Source organism: Mytilus californianus, unplaced genomic scaffold (genome assembly GCF_021869535.1).
Source record: "Mytilus californianus isolate M0D057914Y unplaced genomic scaffold, xbMytCali1.0.p SCAF_14, whole genome shotgun sequence".
Taxonomy (NCBI): domain Eukaryota; kingdom Metazoa; phylum Mollusca; class Bivalvia; order Mytilida; family Mytilidae; genus Mytilus; species Mytilus californianus.
The window spans coordinates 34141874-34155090 of record NW_026262626.1 but is presented as its reverse complement, the minus strand read 5'-3'; the positions used below and the strand labels follow the sequence as shown (position 1 = coordinate 34155090).

Sequence of the window (13217 nt, the reverse complement as noted above, 5' to 3'; positions counted from 1 at the left end):
TAATAAATGATAATGTTGGGGTTCTGATTTCTTTTATAGTCAATTGAGTATAAATTTCAGTCATTACTCTCCTTTCTGGACCCCTTAATACCGGCTTTAAAAAAGAACAAGATACAAAGTTAATGCTACAATATTAAAATGGTTACACCTATAGATGCTCTTAAAACAATATCTTAAGTCGTAGATTTGATTAAAACAAATTACTGAAAACCTTAGCTAAAGTGTCATGGGTTAAAAGATTTGATTAGGCAGGAGAAGGCACATTTTTTGGGTTTATTTGGCCGGTAAATTTACCAGTGGTTTTACAACCGCAATAAAAATAGAAAAAGGAGCATTTGTGATTACTGTAATTAACTAATTGGAACAATTATATTGTTTATAACTGCTGACAACTCTTGATTGTTTACAATTCTGTTTTAGGATATTGTTTATGACTGCTGACAACTCTTGATTGTTTACAATTCTGTTTTAGGATATTGTTTATAACTGCTGACAACTCTTGATTGTTTACAATTCTGTTTTAGGATATTGTTTATAACTGCTGACAACTCTTGATGGTTTACAATTCTGTTTTAGGATATTGTTTATAACTGCTGACAACTCTTGATGGTTTACAATTCTGTTTTAGGATATTGTTTATAACTGCTGACAACTCTTGATGGTTTACAATTCTGTTTTAGGATATTGTTTATAACTGCTGACAACTTTTGATTGTTTACAATTCTGTTTTAGGATATTGTTTATAACTGCTGACAACTCTTGATGGTTTACAATTCTGTTTTAGGATATTGTTTATAACTGCTGACAACTCTTGATGGTTTACAATTCTGTTTTAGGATATTGTTTATAACTGCTGACAACTCTTGATTGTTTACAATTCTGTTTTAGGATATTGTTTATAACTGCTGACAACTCTTGATGGTTTACAATTCTGTTTTAGGATATTGTTTATAACTGCTGACAACTCTTGTTGGTTTACAATTCTGTTTTAGGATATTGTTTATAACTGCTGACAACTCTTGATTGTTTACAATTCTGTTTTAGGATATTGTTTATAACTGCTGACAACTCTTGATTGTTTACAATTCTGTTTTAGGATATTGCTTATAACTGCTGACAACTCTTGTTGGTTTACAATTCTGTTTTAGGATATTGTTTATAACTGCTGACAACTCTTGATTGTTTACAATTCTGTTTTAGGATATTGTTTATAACTGCTGACAACTCTTGATGGTTTACAATTCTGTTTTAGGATATTGTTTATGACTGCTGACAACTCTTGATTGTTTACAATTCTGTTTTAGGATATTGTTTATAACTGCTGACAACTCTTGATGGTTTACAATTCTGTTTTAGGATATTGTTTATAACTGCTGACAACTCTTGATTGTTTACAATTCTGTTTTAGGATATTGTTTATATAACTGCTGACAACTCTTGATGGTTTACAATTCTGTTTTAGGATATTGTTTATAACTGCTGACAACTCTTGATTGTTTACCATTCTGTTTTAGGATATTGTTTATAACTGCTGACAACTCTTGATTGTTTACAATTCTGTTTTAGGATATTGTTTATAACTGCTGACAACTCTTGATTGTTTACAATTCTGTTTTAGGATATTGTTTATAACTGCTGACAACTCTTGATTGTTTACAATTCTGTTTTAGGATATTGTTTATAACTGCTGACAACTCTTGATTGTTTACAATTCTGTTTTAGGATATTGTTTATAACTGCTGACAACTCTTGATTGTTTACAATTCTGTTTTAGGATAATGATGGTTTAATAAACAGATGGAAAAGGAAAAACATGGAAAATATACTTGAGCTTCATAATAAAACACCTGTATGGAATGATGGTTAGTAAAGGCTTGAAATTCATCCCTTAAAGTCATATGATCCTTCAAATTTAACAAAAATGATGAATATTTTTTATACACTTGAATGGCAATTTTTACTTTTTTACAGTTTTACTATAAAATATGTGTACATAGACTTTTTTTTAAAAGAAAATCCTTAATTTTATTAAAATCTTCAGAAATGTACTGATATTGAATTATTGTCCCCTTACTGTTATTCACCAACTACTTTTCTGTATGTATAGTGACCTTACTCACAACATCTCTCCTCAGAGATTCATCAGTCAAATTGTGCAAGTGCAAAGGTAAAAAATGGCAGGAGAATATGGAAACAAACATGGAAGGAAAGAAAATTTGTATACACCAATCATTTAACAACTGTTATGACAAAATTTGATTTACAAATAGAACAAATGAAAAATGTTAGAAAAACAAAACAAATAAACATTGCTCTATTATCTCACTTATTATAGGTCACATGCGGTAAACTTCTACACAAAAAAACCCAAAATTGATTAGCATCAAAAATTTTCGATCAACAAATGAATATTTTTTGTTATGAAAGTAAAACAAACAATGCATAGAGGACTAAGATAAGTTTATATGCATGCATTGGTTTAATAATTTCCTTAACATTAAAATAACCAGTAAATTTCATATGATGAAATAGACTTACTATGAAAATAGGGACATGTGGTATGATTGCCAATGCGACTATCGACAAGTGACCAAGGGACGAGAATATAAACAACTATAGGTACAGCTATAAAAGGCTCAGGCATGACAAAATGTGAAACAATTCAAAAAAGATAAAACCAATCACATGCTAAAAACAAAAGAAAAACAAATATTGGCAGACCAGCACATAAAGAATTTGTTGGGGTTAAAGACCAAAAAGACTATTGTTTGTGTGCATAAGCTAGTGCAACTTGATTGTGACATAAAAGATCTATGACGTTGTTTCCAGCTCTGCAGATTTGAACATCTCGTATCAGGTATTTCGACGGATGCGTCCAAATACATTTTGTCAAGAAAATTGGGATTGTGCTCCAAGAATAGCTAGTGAAAAATAGATTTATACTCTGTCTTAGTCAGGACTTATTTATCCGCAAACACAGTGGCGAAAGAGTAGACTGAAAAGTGTGCTGGGGCAAACTTTTGAAAGTGACGAGCAAAAAAAGACAACACTTCTATAGTATAATATAGTCCAATAGTCATAATCAGTGTCATCATTTTTTTTGTTTTTTTTGTTTTGTTCCATTATTTTGAAACAAACAGGTAGGAGCTAAAATAAACTTTTCTGTTAAAAGCGGAAGGCTGATTTTGTACGGCAACAGAATCAGATATGACAAATACTGATATATAAATTTAATCTCTTTAACAGGATAATAAGTAGGTGTATATTTTTGTTATTATTGAAACTTTTGATGTGGGTTTCAAACATCCAATTTGCCATATTTGTGAAAATTGTGGGAAACTTGTATTATGAAGTTCGATTCAATGTTCCGAAGAAATACAACTCTATTCTTAAAAACTAATGAGAAAAAAAGAAGTCAAATTGCTAAAAACTTTTGAGTACACAAAGCAATTTCCTTCTTGACATTTTTATGAAGAAATCACTGGTAGATATTTGTTAATACTGGAAACATTTTTCATTTTTATGTATTATTTTGCGTGGGAATGAAATAAATCATACTTTTTTAGATCAAAACACCAAAAATCGTAAACTCTAGAATCTTTAATTGAGAAATACCAATCTTCTGTATACCGTGAAAAAAGAATTATGCTTTTAGGTTCGGTATTATTAGATAATTAGAATTTTTAAATAACAGCCAAATATTGTTCAAATTGGGGAAAAACACGAAACTGAGGTTGCTATAGTGAAAAAATGAAGTCAGTGACCCACATTTTTTTCCTCATATTATGTTCCTAAAATCATGAGTTACCTTCACACAAAATTTAAAGAAAAAAATCACAGGTACCACTGAATAGGCTGTTTGGTCTTTAAACATGTTTGTGAGTATTCAACTCTCCTCCTACCCTGGAACAGTGTTGTAACAGCACAACATAAGAATAAACTGTAAAAAATCAGTCGGAAAGGGATTAATCAATCAGATGGTCATGAAGTACATCAAGACATAATAACCAAAGTACCTTTCTAAGAGTACACACAGTAACTGAAAATTTGTTAAAAGCCAATTTCAAGTAAAAGTTAAACCATGTTTTAATAATTATGCAATGTTTTTTCCAAGAATAAAATATCAATTAGTACACATCCAACAGATTTAGTGTTTGTTTAATCTTATTTTTCACAAAATTATTGAAATGTTTAAATGTGATACTGTAAACCAACTTAGTTTCTTGCAGAATTAACTTTCAGAAGTAAGAAAATAATGCAAATATAAGTTGTCCAAAAATAGAAGTAAATCTTGATTCTTTCAGGGTTTTAAGACATATTTTTTTCATAGAAAATCAAGAAAATAAATTTCTTTGAAATTGGCTTTAAAGGGCATGACCTTAATAAAGTATAATTGAAAACAAGTTGGTTTACAGTCAGTTATCAGATATGAGTTGTATTTGAAGTAGTTAGTTTCATGCTTTTTACTTTTATTATTTCAAGGCACCTGTATTCAGTAAAATTTTGATGTTATTTCAGAAACACAGTCATATGTATTAAATTTCCATGGTAGAGTAACCCAGGCTTCAGTGAAAAATTTCCAGATTGTTCATGATAATGATGGTAAGTAAAATATTGTATATGCATAAAACATATTGGTAAATTTGCAGAAAGACAGTTTCATACCTGCCAACATCAATGGTTAAGTTGATGACCATTTAATTTTCCCAGTTCATTTACCATGAAAAAGCCTTGTACAAAAAGGTTGTTTATTCCCAATTTAGCCTCATTCTAAAAGGGGAACAATTGTGATCATTAGTGATCAGCTAAAAATTACAAATGTTCAGCTGATTAATGGCACTGACATTTACAAAGACAAAACCTTGTAGACAACAGAACTTTCATCATTTTCCTTATAATTGCTGGTAAACCCATTTTGATTGTGAATAAATTTTTACTTATTGCCTTTTCATCCATTTTAAATGAAGACTGAAGAGTGTTGCATTCAGTCTGCATACTGACAACTGCCAGGATTTTAATATGGTCAATGGGTTGATTAACATTAACTTCAAATGTCTGGATAGTCTGGTTTTTATGTCAAATATGAATAAAAAGAGATGATGGGTTGATGCCAAACAAGTCACCAATCCAATTACACAAAAAAACAACAGACAGGAATGTGTCCTAACATTATTTTAGGTTCTGGATCGCCAAGAGACAGAAAGTTCTGTGATCAATTTAAAATTCCCTAAATGACAAAACTCTAAATATATAATAAATGACAACCACTGATGTTGTTCCGGACTTGGAACAGGTGGTGTTAAACTAAATATTGCCAGATCTCATGTTCACATAGTAATTTTGTCCATGAATTGATACACCATATCCCTTCCATTCCATTTTAGATTTTAAACAAAATTATAAATTCTAGTAAAACAGTAATCAATAGATACACATAGTTCATTGAAAAAAGCTCAAAATCATGAAATTAAGGCTTTCATAAGTTTCATTATAATATAGGTAACTGTACCTGATTGATTTCAATTTGCTCAATTCAGGACGACAAAATTTTGTTCATCCCCAAAAATACAAGACACAATGATTGATAAACAGCAGTAAGATAATAGGTTTATTAATATGTCTACAAAGCCAAAAATAAAAATAACATCCTGCAGGCTGAATCATACTTCTGCAATAAATCTCTTTATCTCATTTGAAAGAAAGCTTGAAACAAATTTGTAAGAAAGCACTAGATCCTAAAAATAAAAAAAACATAGCTTTCATTATTTTGTTTATTACCAATACCTACATGTATAGTGTAGTATGGTAAATCTCTCTTCAAAACATCTTTGTCAGAGGGAAATCTCTCTTTTGGAGCTTTGAAAAATTTACACTTAGGAAAGAATATATTCTTGATATAACCTTTATTTATTTTTCAGTTGAATATATAGTGATGCAGTTTGGACGTGTTGCAGAAGATGTATTTACAATGGATTTTAATTATCCTTTATGTGCATTACAAGCTTTTGGAATAGCAATTAGTAGTTTTGACAGCAAACTTGCCTGTGAATAAATTCAGTGTGAATGTATAAAATATCAGCTTTAAACATATTAAAAGTGCTCATCTCCAGAGTTGGATACAGGATATGCATGAAGACAAATTTCTTAATTTAAAAAATTGCATTATCTGTTTATTGTGTGAAAGATTAGAATATGTGTCTTATTTTTACATACAATTTTATCATCAGGTTATTATTTGATTCAGCAACATATGTTTCATTTTACATTCTGACAATAAGCAGAATAAATGTTTTTAGGGCTATTAATAAAAGCATTTTCACTATCTGGATTGCTACCTTTCCATGGTAATGTATTATTAATATTTGGGAGCCATTTAATTTTTAGTGACTGGTTTTTTTCAAAACTATCAAAAGTTTGATTTTTAAGTAGTTGTAAGGTAAATATTTTAGTTTACCCCTTACTACAAAATGTATGTGTCTCTTTTACTTAGAGTGACAATAGTTGTAATTATTTTGATATCCTTCATATATATGCTGCATTAGGGTTTAATTTAATAAGGGGTTAAGAATATTCAACTTTAAGATTTACTCAAGAATAGAGGTAAACTTAATTGTTAATTGGATGTTATTGAAGACTCCAAGGTGTTGGATTTTTAATTGATTTAATGTTAAATTTTTGTTTAACAATACTTAATGTACCAAAATCCAATGAAATGCAAATTTGGAAAGCATGGAATAGTTTGTAAATGGATTGTATTGATCATACCATATATGACCATGACATCTGTTAATACTTCATTTTGAGTCACATAGTTGGTTGTAGTAATGTTTACCCCTATTATGATTTAAAGCAAAGTTGAGATTTACGGACGTTCCAAATACATCAATTTCAGTAGTAGCTATAAATGTTGAAAGATTAGAGTTAAGAGATTTACAGAGGTTCCAAATACATCAATTTCAGTAGCAGCTATAAATGTTAAAAGATTAGAGTTAAGTTACCATAGAATGTCATAATTCAATGAGGTTGTATGAAATGTAACAAGTTATTTTGGACATGTGTTTGTTCTCATTAGTCACTTTTTTAAATGTTGGTTATGTGCAATTATTTCATGTAAATTTGTTTTATGTAAGAATCCTTATTTTCAACTCTTAACTGGACAAAGTTGAGGGGTTATTGTTTAGGCGGCAAAGAGATTCTGAACTGTTGACATATGGATAAAGTTAATGATCCACGTATTTGACCTAAAATTCCCATTTAACCCATAGTTTATAATCAAAATATTTTTGAGCAACAGCACCAAAAAATATATTTTTCATACATTATGATTTTTGTAAAATACATTTTGTAGCAAACCATCTTTTTGGGTAAAGCTGTTCCACATTTCCAAAAATGAATGACTAGATGTGAAAATGAGGCTAATTTGACAGTTTTTTCTGTTTCGCACTAAATGTAATAATGGTAGATTTCAATTATTTTTAATTTTCGATTTCAAAGGGCCAAAAAGTGGCCTTTTTATACCTTTGATAAATTTTTCTGGTACCAAATGGGTGCAAGTAATACTCATGATACATGGTATATATTTGTGTTTTTAAGTGATATATTGCAGTATATGAATTAGCAGTGTGTGATGTCTGTAATATTTTGCCTTACTTGCAACTATTCTCGTCCAATTTTTTATTTGAATTGACTTTGAAAATACAATGAGTATACAAGATAAGAGCTGAAAATAAGGTCTGTTTAATGACTTGATGTTCAATTTTTTTTATTAATGTGCGTTATCTTGTTGATTCTCATGATTATATATATTATTATATAGTATTTATTTTAGATTATAGATCAAATTATATGTAATTATGTAAACATTGTAGATAATTTTATATTGAAATGTCCTTGCATGTATATAGATAACTTGTAAATACAGATGTCACTACTCCACAATAGTTTGCTTCAATGCACATAATGATCAAGAAAATTCATAGCTTTCACTATTTTTTTCTAAATTTGAGTTTTTGCTTCAGACAACATCAGCCACATGCATGAACCAAGATAATTTTATAATTATATGTTAGAATGTTAATATGTTTGAAAATTTAGTTTGTATCAGTAACTTTCAAGGTATTTTGTAACCAGAATAATTCAGCTGTTATATTCTTCTGCCTGAAGCCCTAGTCAATGACAATTTGTCAATTAATTATTCAAATTAGCTCCGTAGTTACCCATCTTGAGATCATTTTACTACAAGCTGGTTGGCTCTCTCATCTGGAGAGTGCCATCAAAATCTGGATTAATGACACGTTTGTACTGTATAAAGTGTTCAGGGCCCAGGAGTAGGAGAGTCCATCAGGGGAAGGACTGAATTATTCAGGTTATGTATATCGTAAATTATTTTTTCTTCCTTTTGTTACTATTTCGTTTTTTTATACATTTTTTGGGGGACATATTATTTTACCCTTGTGATTATGTCTGTGTCCATCTGTCCCCTAAAGGATACATAGTTTTTCTGCATAACTCCTTCATTTTTTAGGTAGTAAATTTTGCTTATTGTTAGGTTTTTTTTAATTTTTTTAAGAACTCAACACAAAATTTAGAGTAGTTGAACTCAGTCAAGTTTTGTTCAATTTTGAATATCCTTTACTGTCCATTCACCGTTTGTCTGCTCAACTTCTTAAGTTAAGTTCTTAAGTTAGATTGATCTGAACTACTTACAATAGACTACAATATTTTCTATAAAGTTACATTACTGTACATCTCAGTTTGTTGACCATTCCGAGGCCCTTCCCACTAGATCATGGTCTAGCGACTTTAAATTAATAAGCAATGTTGCTGTCCATTAGATTGTCTTTTCTGAATTTTATGCCGACAGGCTAGAAATATCTTTGTGTTAACAGTTTATTTTAAATTGGATTTCTGACTATAGAACTTTTTAAAATCTGAAAAAAATACACTGAAAACAGATCAACTACCGATATTTTAGATTAAGTGCAGACATCTTTAGTAGTTTTATTTGGTAGACTCGTAAACTAAAAATATATTTCACAAGTTAAATTTTAGGAAAAAGATTAATTAGGCCATCTATGATGATTGGCTTGTAGTGATCTGTCTTTATTCTTATTTGGGTTTGCATGTCAGTGCAGCCAACGAACAGTGTCCACTCTATATCTTGAGTACCCCTTGGAGTATTAACCACTACCAGAAGATGTGTTATGAAAATGTTTTGAATCTCTAGCTAAAAGGTCATGGTCACAAACATTTGAAAGTTGCCCTCCCTAGGTCTTTGTTTATGAATAATGTCTACTCCATATCTTAAATACTGGTACCCCTAAGGACTGATTGATGAAACCAGTTACAAGTTTTCAACACTATAGAAGGTTTGTCACTAAAAGATATTTGAATCTGTTCTCACAGATTGAGGTCACACACTAAATGTCTAAATTTGCAAACCCTATGTCGATTACTTCAACAACCCATATCCGATATAAGTTGAGTAATGTTTGGACTCAATGGATTGTTATTAATATTTGTACTCACCACTACCAAAGCACGTGTTTAAAAAAAAAGTTTGAATCTAGCATAAAAGGTCAAGATTTTCACCCCTTTAGAAGGTGTGTCCTGAAAAAGATTTGAATCTTTATGCTTTCAAAGCTATTGAAATGAATAGTCAAAAGTATATGATAATAGTCTTTGTAATTTTAAATGTTATCTTTACGAATTGAAATAGAGTTTGTGTGTATCATGCACTAAATCCCTTCTTAAATTGAATTTAACAGTGTTGTCCATGATGTTTTAAATCAGTCCACAAGTTACTTAAAACAATGCAAAAACTCGTTAAAGATACCAGGCTTATAATTGTGTACACCACACGCAAAATTCATGCAAAATGGATAATATTAAAGAAGCAGAAAACATTGAGGTGTGTTACCTAAGACAGGTTTCATGTTTTAATGTACCCCATATAGGCATATACCCATGTAAACCACAGAAAAATAAATGTTTTTGTATACTAAGCCTTTGCCCTTAATTCTTAGACAGAACATTGATAATAAGATGCCTATGGTGCCACACATGTCCCAATAACAAGATGTGCCTATGATACCACACATGTTCCAATAGCAAGATTTCTATGGTATCACACATGTCCCAATAACAAGATTTCTATGGTACCACTCATGTACCAATAACAAGATTTCTATGGTACCACTCATGTCCCAATAGCAAGATTTCTATGGTACCACACATGTCCCAATAACAAGATTTCTATGGTACCACTCATGTCTCAATAGCAAGATTTCTATGGTACCACACATGTCCCAATAACACAATGCTTATGGTGCCACATATGTCCCAATAACACAATGCTTATGGTGCCACATATGTCCCAATAGCACAATGCTTATGGTGCCACATATGTCCCAATAACACAATGCTTATGGTGCCACATATGTCCCAATAACACAATGCTTATGGTGCCACATGTCCCAATAACACAATGCTTATGGTGCCACATATGTCCAAATAACAAGATGTGTATGGTGCCACACATGTCCCAATAAATCTTTATATGAGATTTTTGTTGTTTTGAAAATCTGAAAGGTTGAATAGATTGTTATTGATGCATAATTATTAAATGATATGCCCAAATAAACTTTAGGTGAAGAATACATATGATGTTTTTAGCATAAATTCATAAGGCCATGTTATGCAAGAGCTTTACATCAGCAAACTGCATCTGATACTATTGATTTTGTCTTCAGCTTTCTTTTAAGTATTTCATAATTTTTATTCGAAAATAAAAGACATTTGATGCATTGAGTAGCAGAATTAATATGAATTCCAAGCATATCAATTTGATTTTCACCCTTTCAGTAACCATTGAGACATTTATTATCAATCATAATAGAGAAAAAATAAAACTTTACTCAAAAGTTGATCATATGATTTGCATGATAGTTAGTATTTTATTTGTTTTGTTTTCTAGTCTTTTAATATCCCACCACTCTAAAAATCCGTCCTATTTTTATGAGATTATTAATATCTATATAATTTATATTTCAAAAATGGTTGTAATAATCAACTCATACCTCCAGATCAATCCACAAATCAAATAATCCTTTCATACATACCAAAAGAAAAGAGTTTTCTGACTCTAGTTAAGTGTAGGTTCCTTATGAGAAATCATGTAGGGAGAGATTTATGGTAGAATATTTTTGAAACTTTATTGAAGAGAAATGTAAATTATAAGAAAATGGTTGAAATGCACTGTGCAGATTTTTTGTACATAAGAAGCTGAAAACCTTATTTTCTTACATATGTCCTCTTTTACAAAGTTGGAAAAAAATTCACTATAAAATAATACATGTACCAATTATCATATGTTGATTATTCATTTATAGATGATTTGTTGTTTTTATCTTATGTTGAAGTATAGAAAAAAGTAAATGCTTATAATAATGGTAATGGTACTAAGATACTGATTGTATGTTTTACTTTGGTTTTTATATCACAAGCAGGATACTGAAAAAGTTTCTTAGTTCTGGTATAATTTTGTCAAATATCTTATTTAAATAAGATAATTTATTAGTATATAGGGAAAAATGACATTCCTTCAAAATTACACCGTCCATGTTATGAAAGTGCTTTCTTGTGAACTGTCACAAGAATATGATCTGAGGAAAATAAAATGTTCACATAATTTGTGTTGTGTTACTTTATAATTATTACATTGGTTGCTATGACATACTGTTAAGTTAGTAAAGATATATTTTTATACGACCGCAAAAATTTGCGGTCGTACATTTGTATGACGTTGGCGTCGTCCGAAGACACATTGGTTTTCGCACAATAACTTTAGTTTAAGTGAATGGATCTCTATGAAATTTTACCATAAGGTTCAATACCACAAAAGGAAGGTTGGGATTGATTTTGGGGGTTATGGTACCAACAGTTAATGAAAAAGGGGCCAAAAATAAGCATTTTTGTAACTTCCAGACATAACTTGTGTGTTAGTGTATGGATCTCTCTGACATTGTACCACAAGGTTCCATATCACAAAGGGAATGTTGGGATTGATTTTGGGGTAATTGCCTCAAAATTTTAGGAATAAGGGGCCAAAAAAGGGGCAAAAAACAAGCATTTTTCTAGTTTCATGATAATAACTTGTGTGTAAGTGTATGGATCTTTCTGAAATTGTACTGCAAGGTACCATACCACAAAGGGAAGGCTGGGATTGATTTTGGGGGTAATTGCCCCAAAATTTTAGGAATTAGGGGGCAAAAAACAAGCATTTTTCTTGTTTCAGGACAATAACTTGTGTGTAAGTGTATGGATCTTTATGAAATTGTACTACAAGGTTCCATATCACAAAGGGAAAGCTGGGTTTGAGTTTGGGGGTAACTGCACTAATCGTTTAGGAATTTGGGGCCAAAAAGGGGCCTAAAAACAATCATTTTTCTAGTTTCCAGACAATAACTTGTGTTCAAGTGTATAGATCTCTCTGAAATTGTACTGCAAGGTACCATACCACAAAGGGAAGGCTGGGATTGAGTTTGGGGAGATGAATCATAAGGGTGTTCATAAAATTTGGGGGAGGGATTTTTTTTTTCTTTTAAAATTTTCCATTTTAAATTGGTTATTTCTGATTTATATATAAAAGCAAATAATAATGATATGGTTCGAATAGCTAAATTCAAATTTTTTAAGTTCTTAGACCACATTCATTCTGTGTCAGAAACCTATGCTGTGTCAAATATTTAATCACAATCCAAATTCAGTGCTGTATCAAGCTTGAATGTTGTGTCCATACTTTCCCCAACTGTTCAGGGTTCGACCTCTGCGGTCATATCAAGTTGCGCCCAGCGGAGCATTTTATTACATTATGCAGTCTTCTCCAGAGTATAATATACATTTTTTGGGGCCCTTTATAGCTTACTGTTCGGTGTGAGCCAAGGCTCCGTGTTGAAGACCGTACTGTGACCTATAATGGTTTACTTTTATAAATTTTGACTTGGAGGGAGAGTTGTCTCATTGGCACTCATACCACATCTTCTTATATCTACTAATAACTATACAAAATTAAAGTGAGCATGCATAATATGTTGTGTACAGCATTAATATTACAAAACTGGAATGAATATGGGAAAGTTGATAAAGAATGACAAAGATAATGATGACCATGTGTGTTTTTTCTTTGTTAGTCCCCTACCGACGAAGTCGAAGGGGAC

The 13217-nt window shown here is 30.8% G+C and overlaps 1 protein-coding gene across 7 annotated transcripts in view; it reads left to right on the top strand.

The window, feature by feature from the left end:
* Nucleotides 1–11689, top strand: part of LOC127724674 (tubby-related protein 3-like) — a 76139-nt gene extending 64450 nt beyond the window's left edge. For all 7 annotated transcript variants that reach the window (XM_052231718.1, XM_052231716.1, XM_052231719.1 and 4 more), the window contains 3 exons: nt 1775–1862; nt 4519–4602; nt 5919–11689. In XM_052231718.1, the coding sequence (XP_052087678.1) occupies nt 1775–1862; nt 4519–4602; nt 5919–6052 (306 nt within the window). In that variant the 3' untranslated portion in view covers nt 6053–11689. The remainder of the gene's footprint in view (nt 1–1774; nt 1863–4518; nt 4603–5918) is intronic.
* Nucleotides 11690–13217: the final 1528 nt, after the last annotated feature.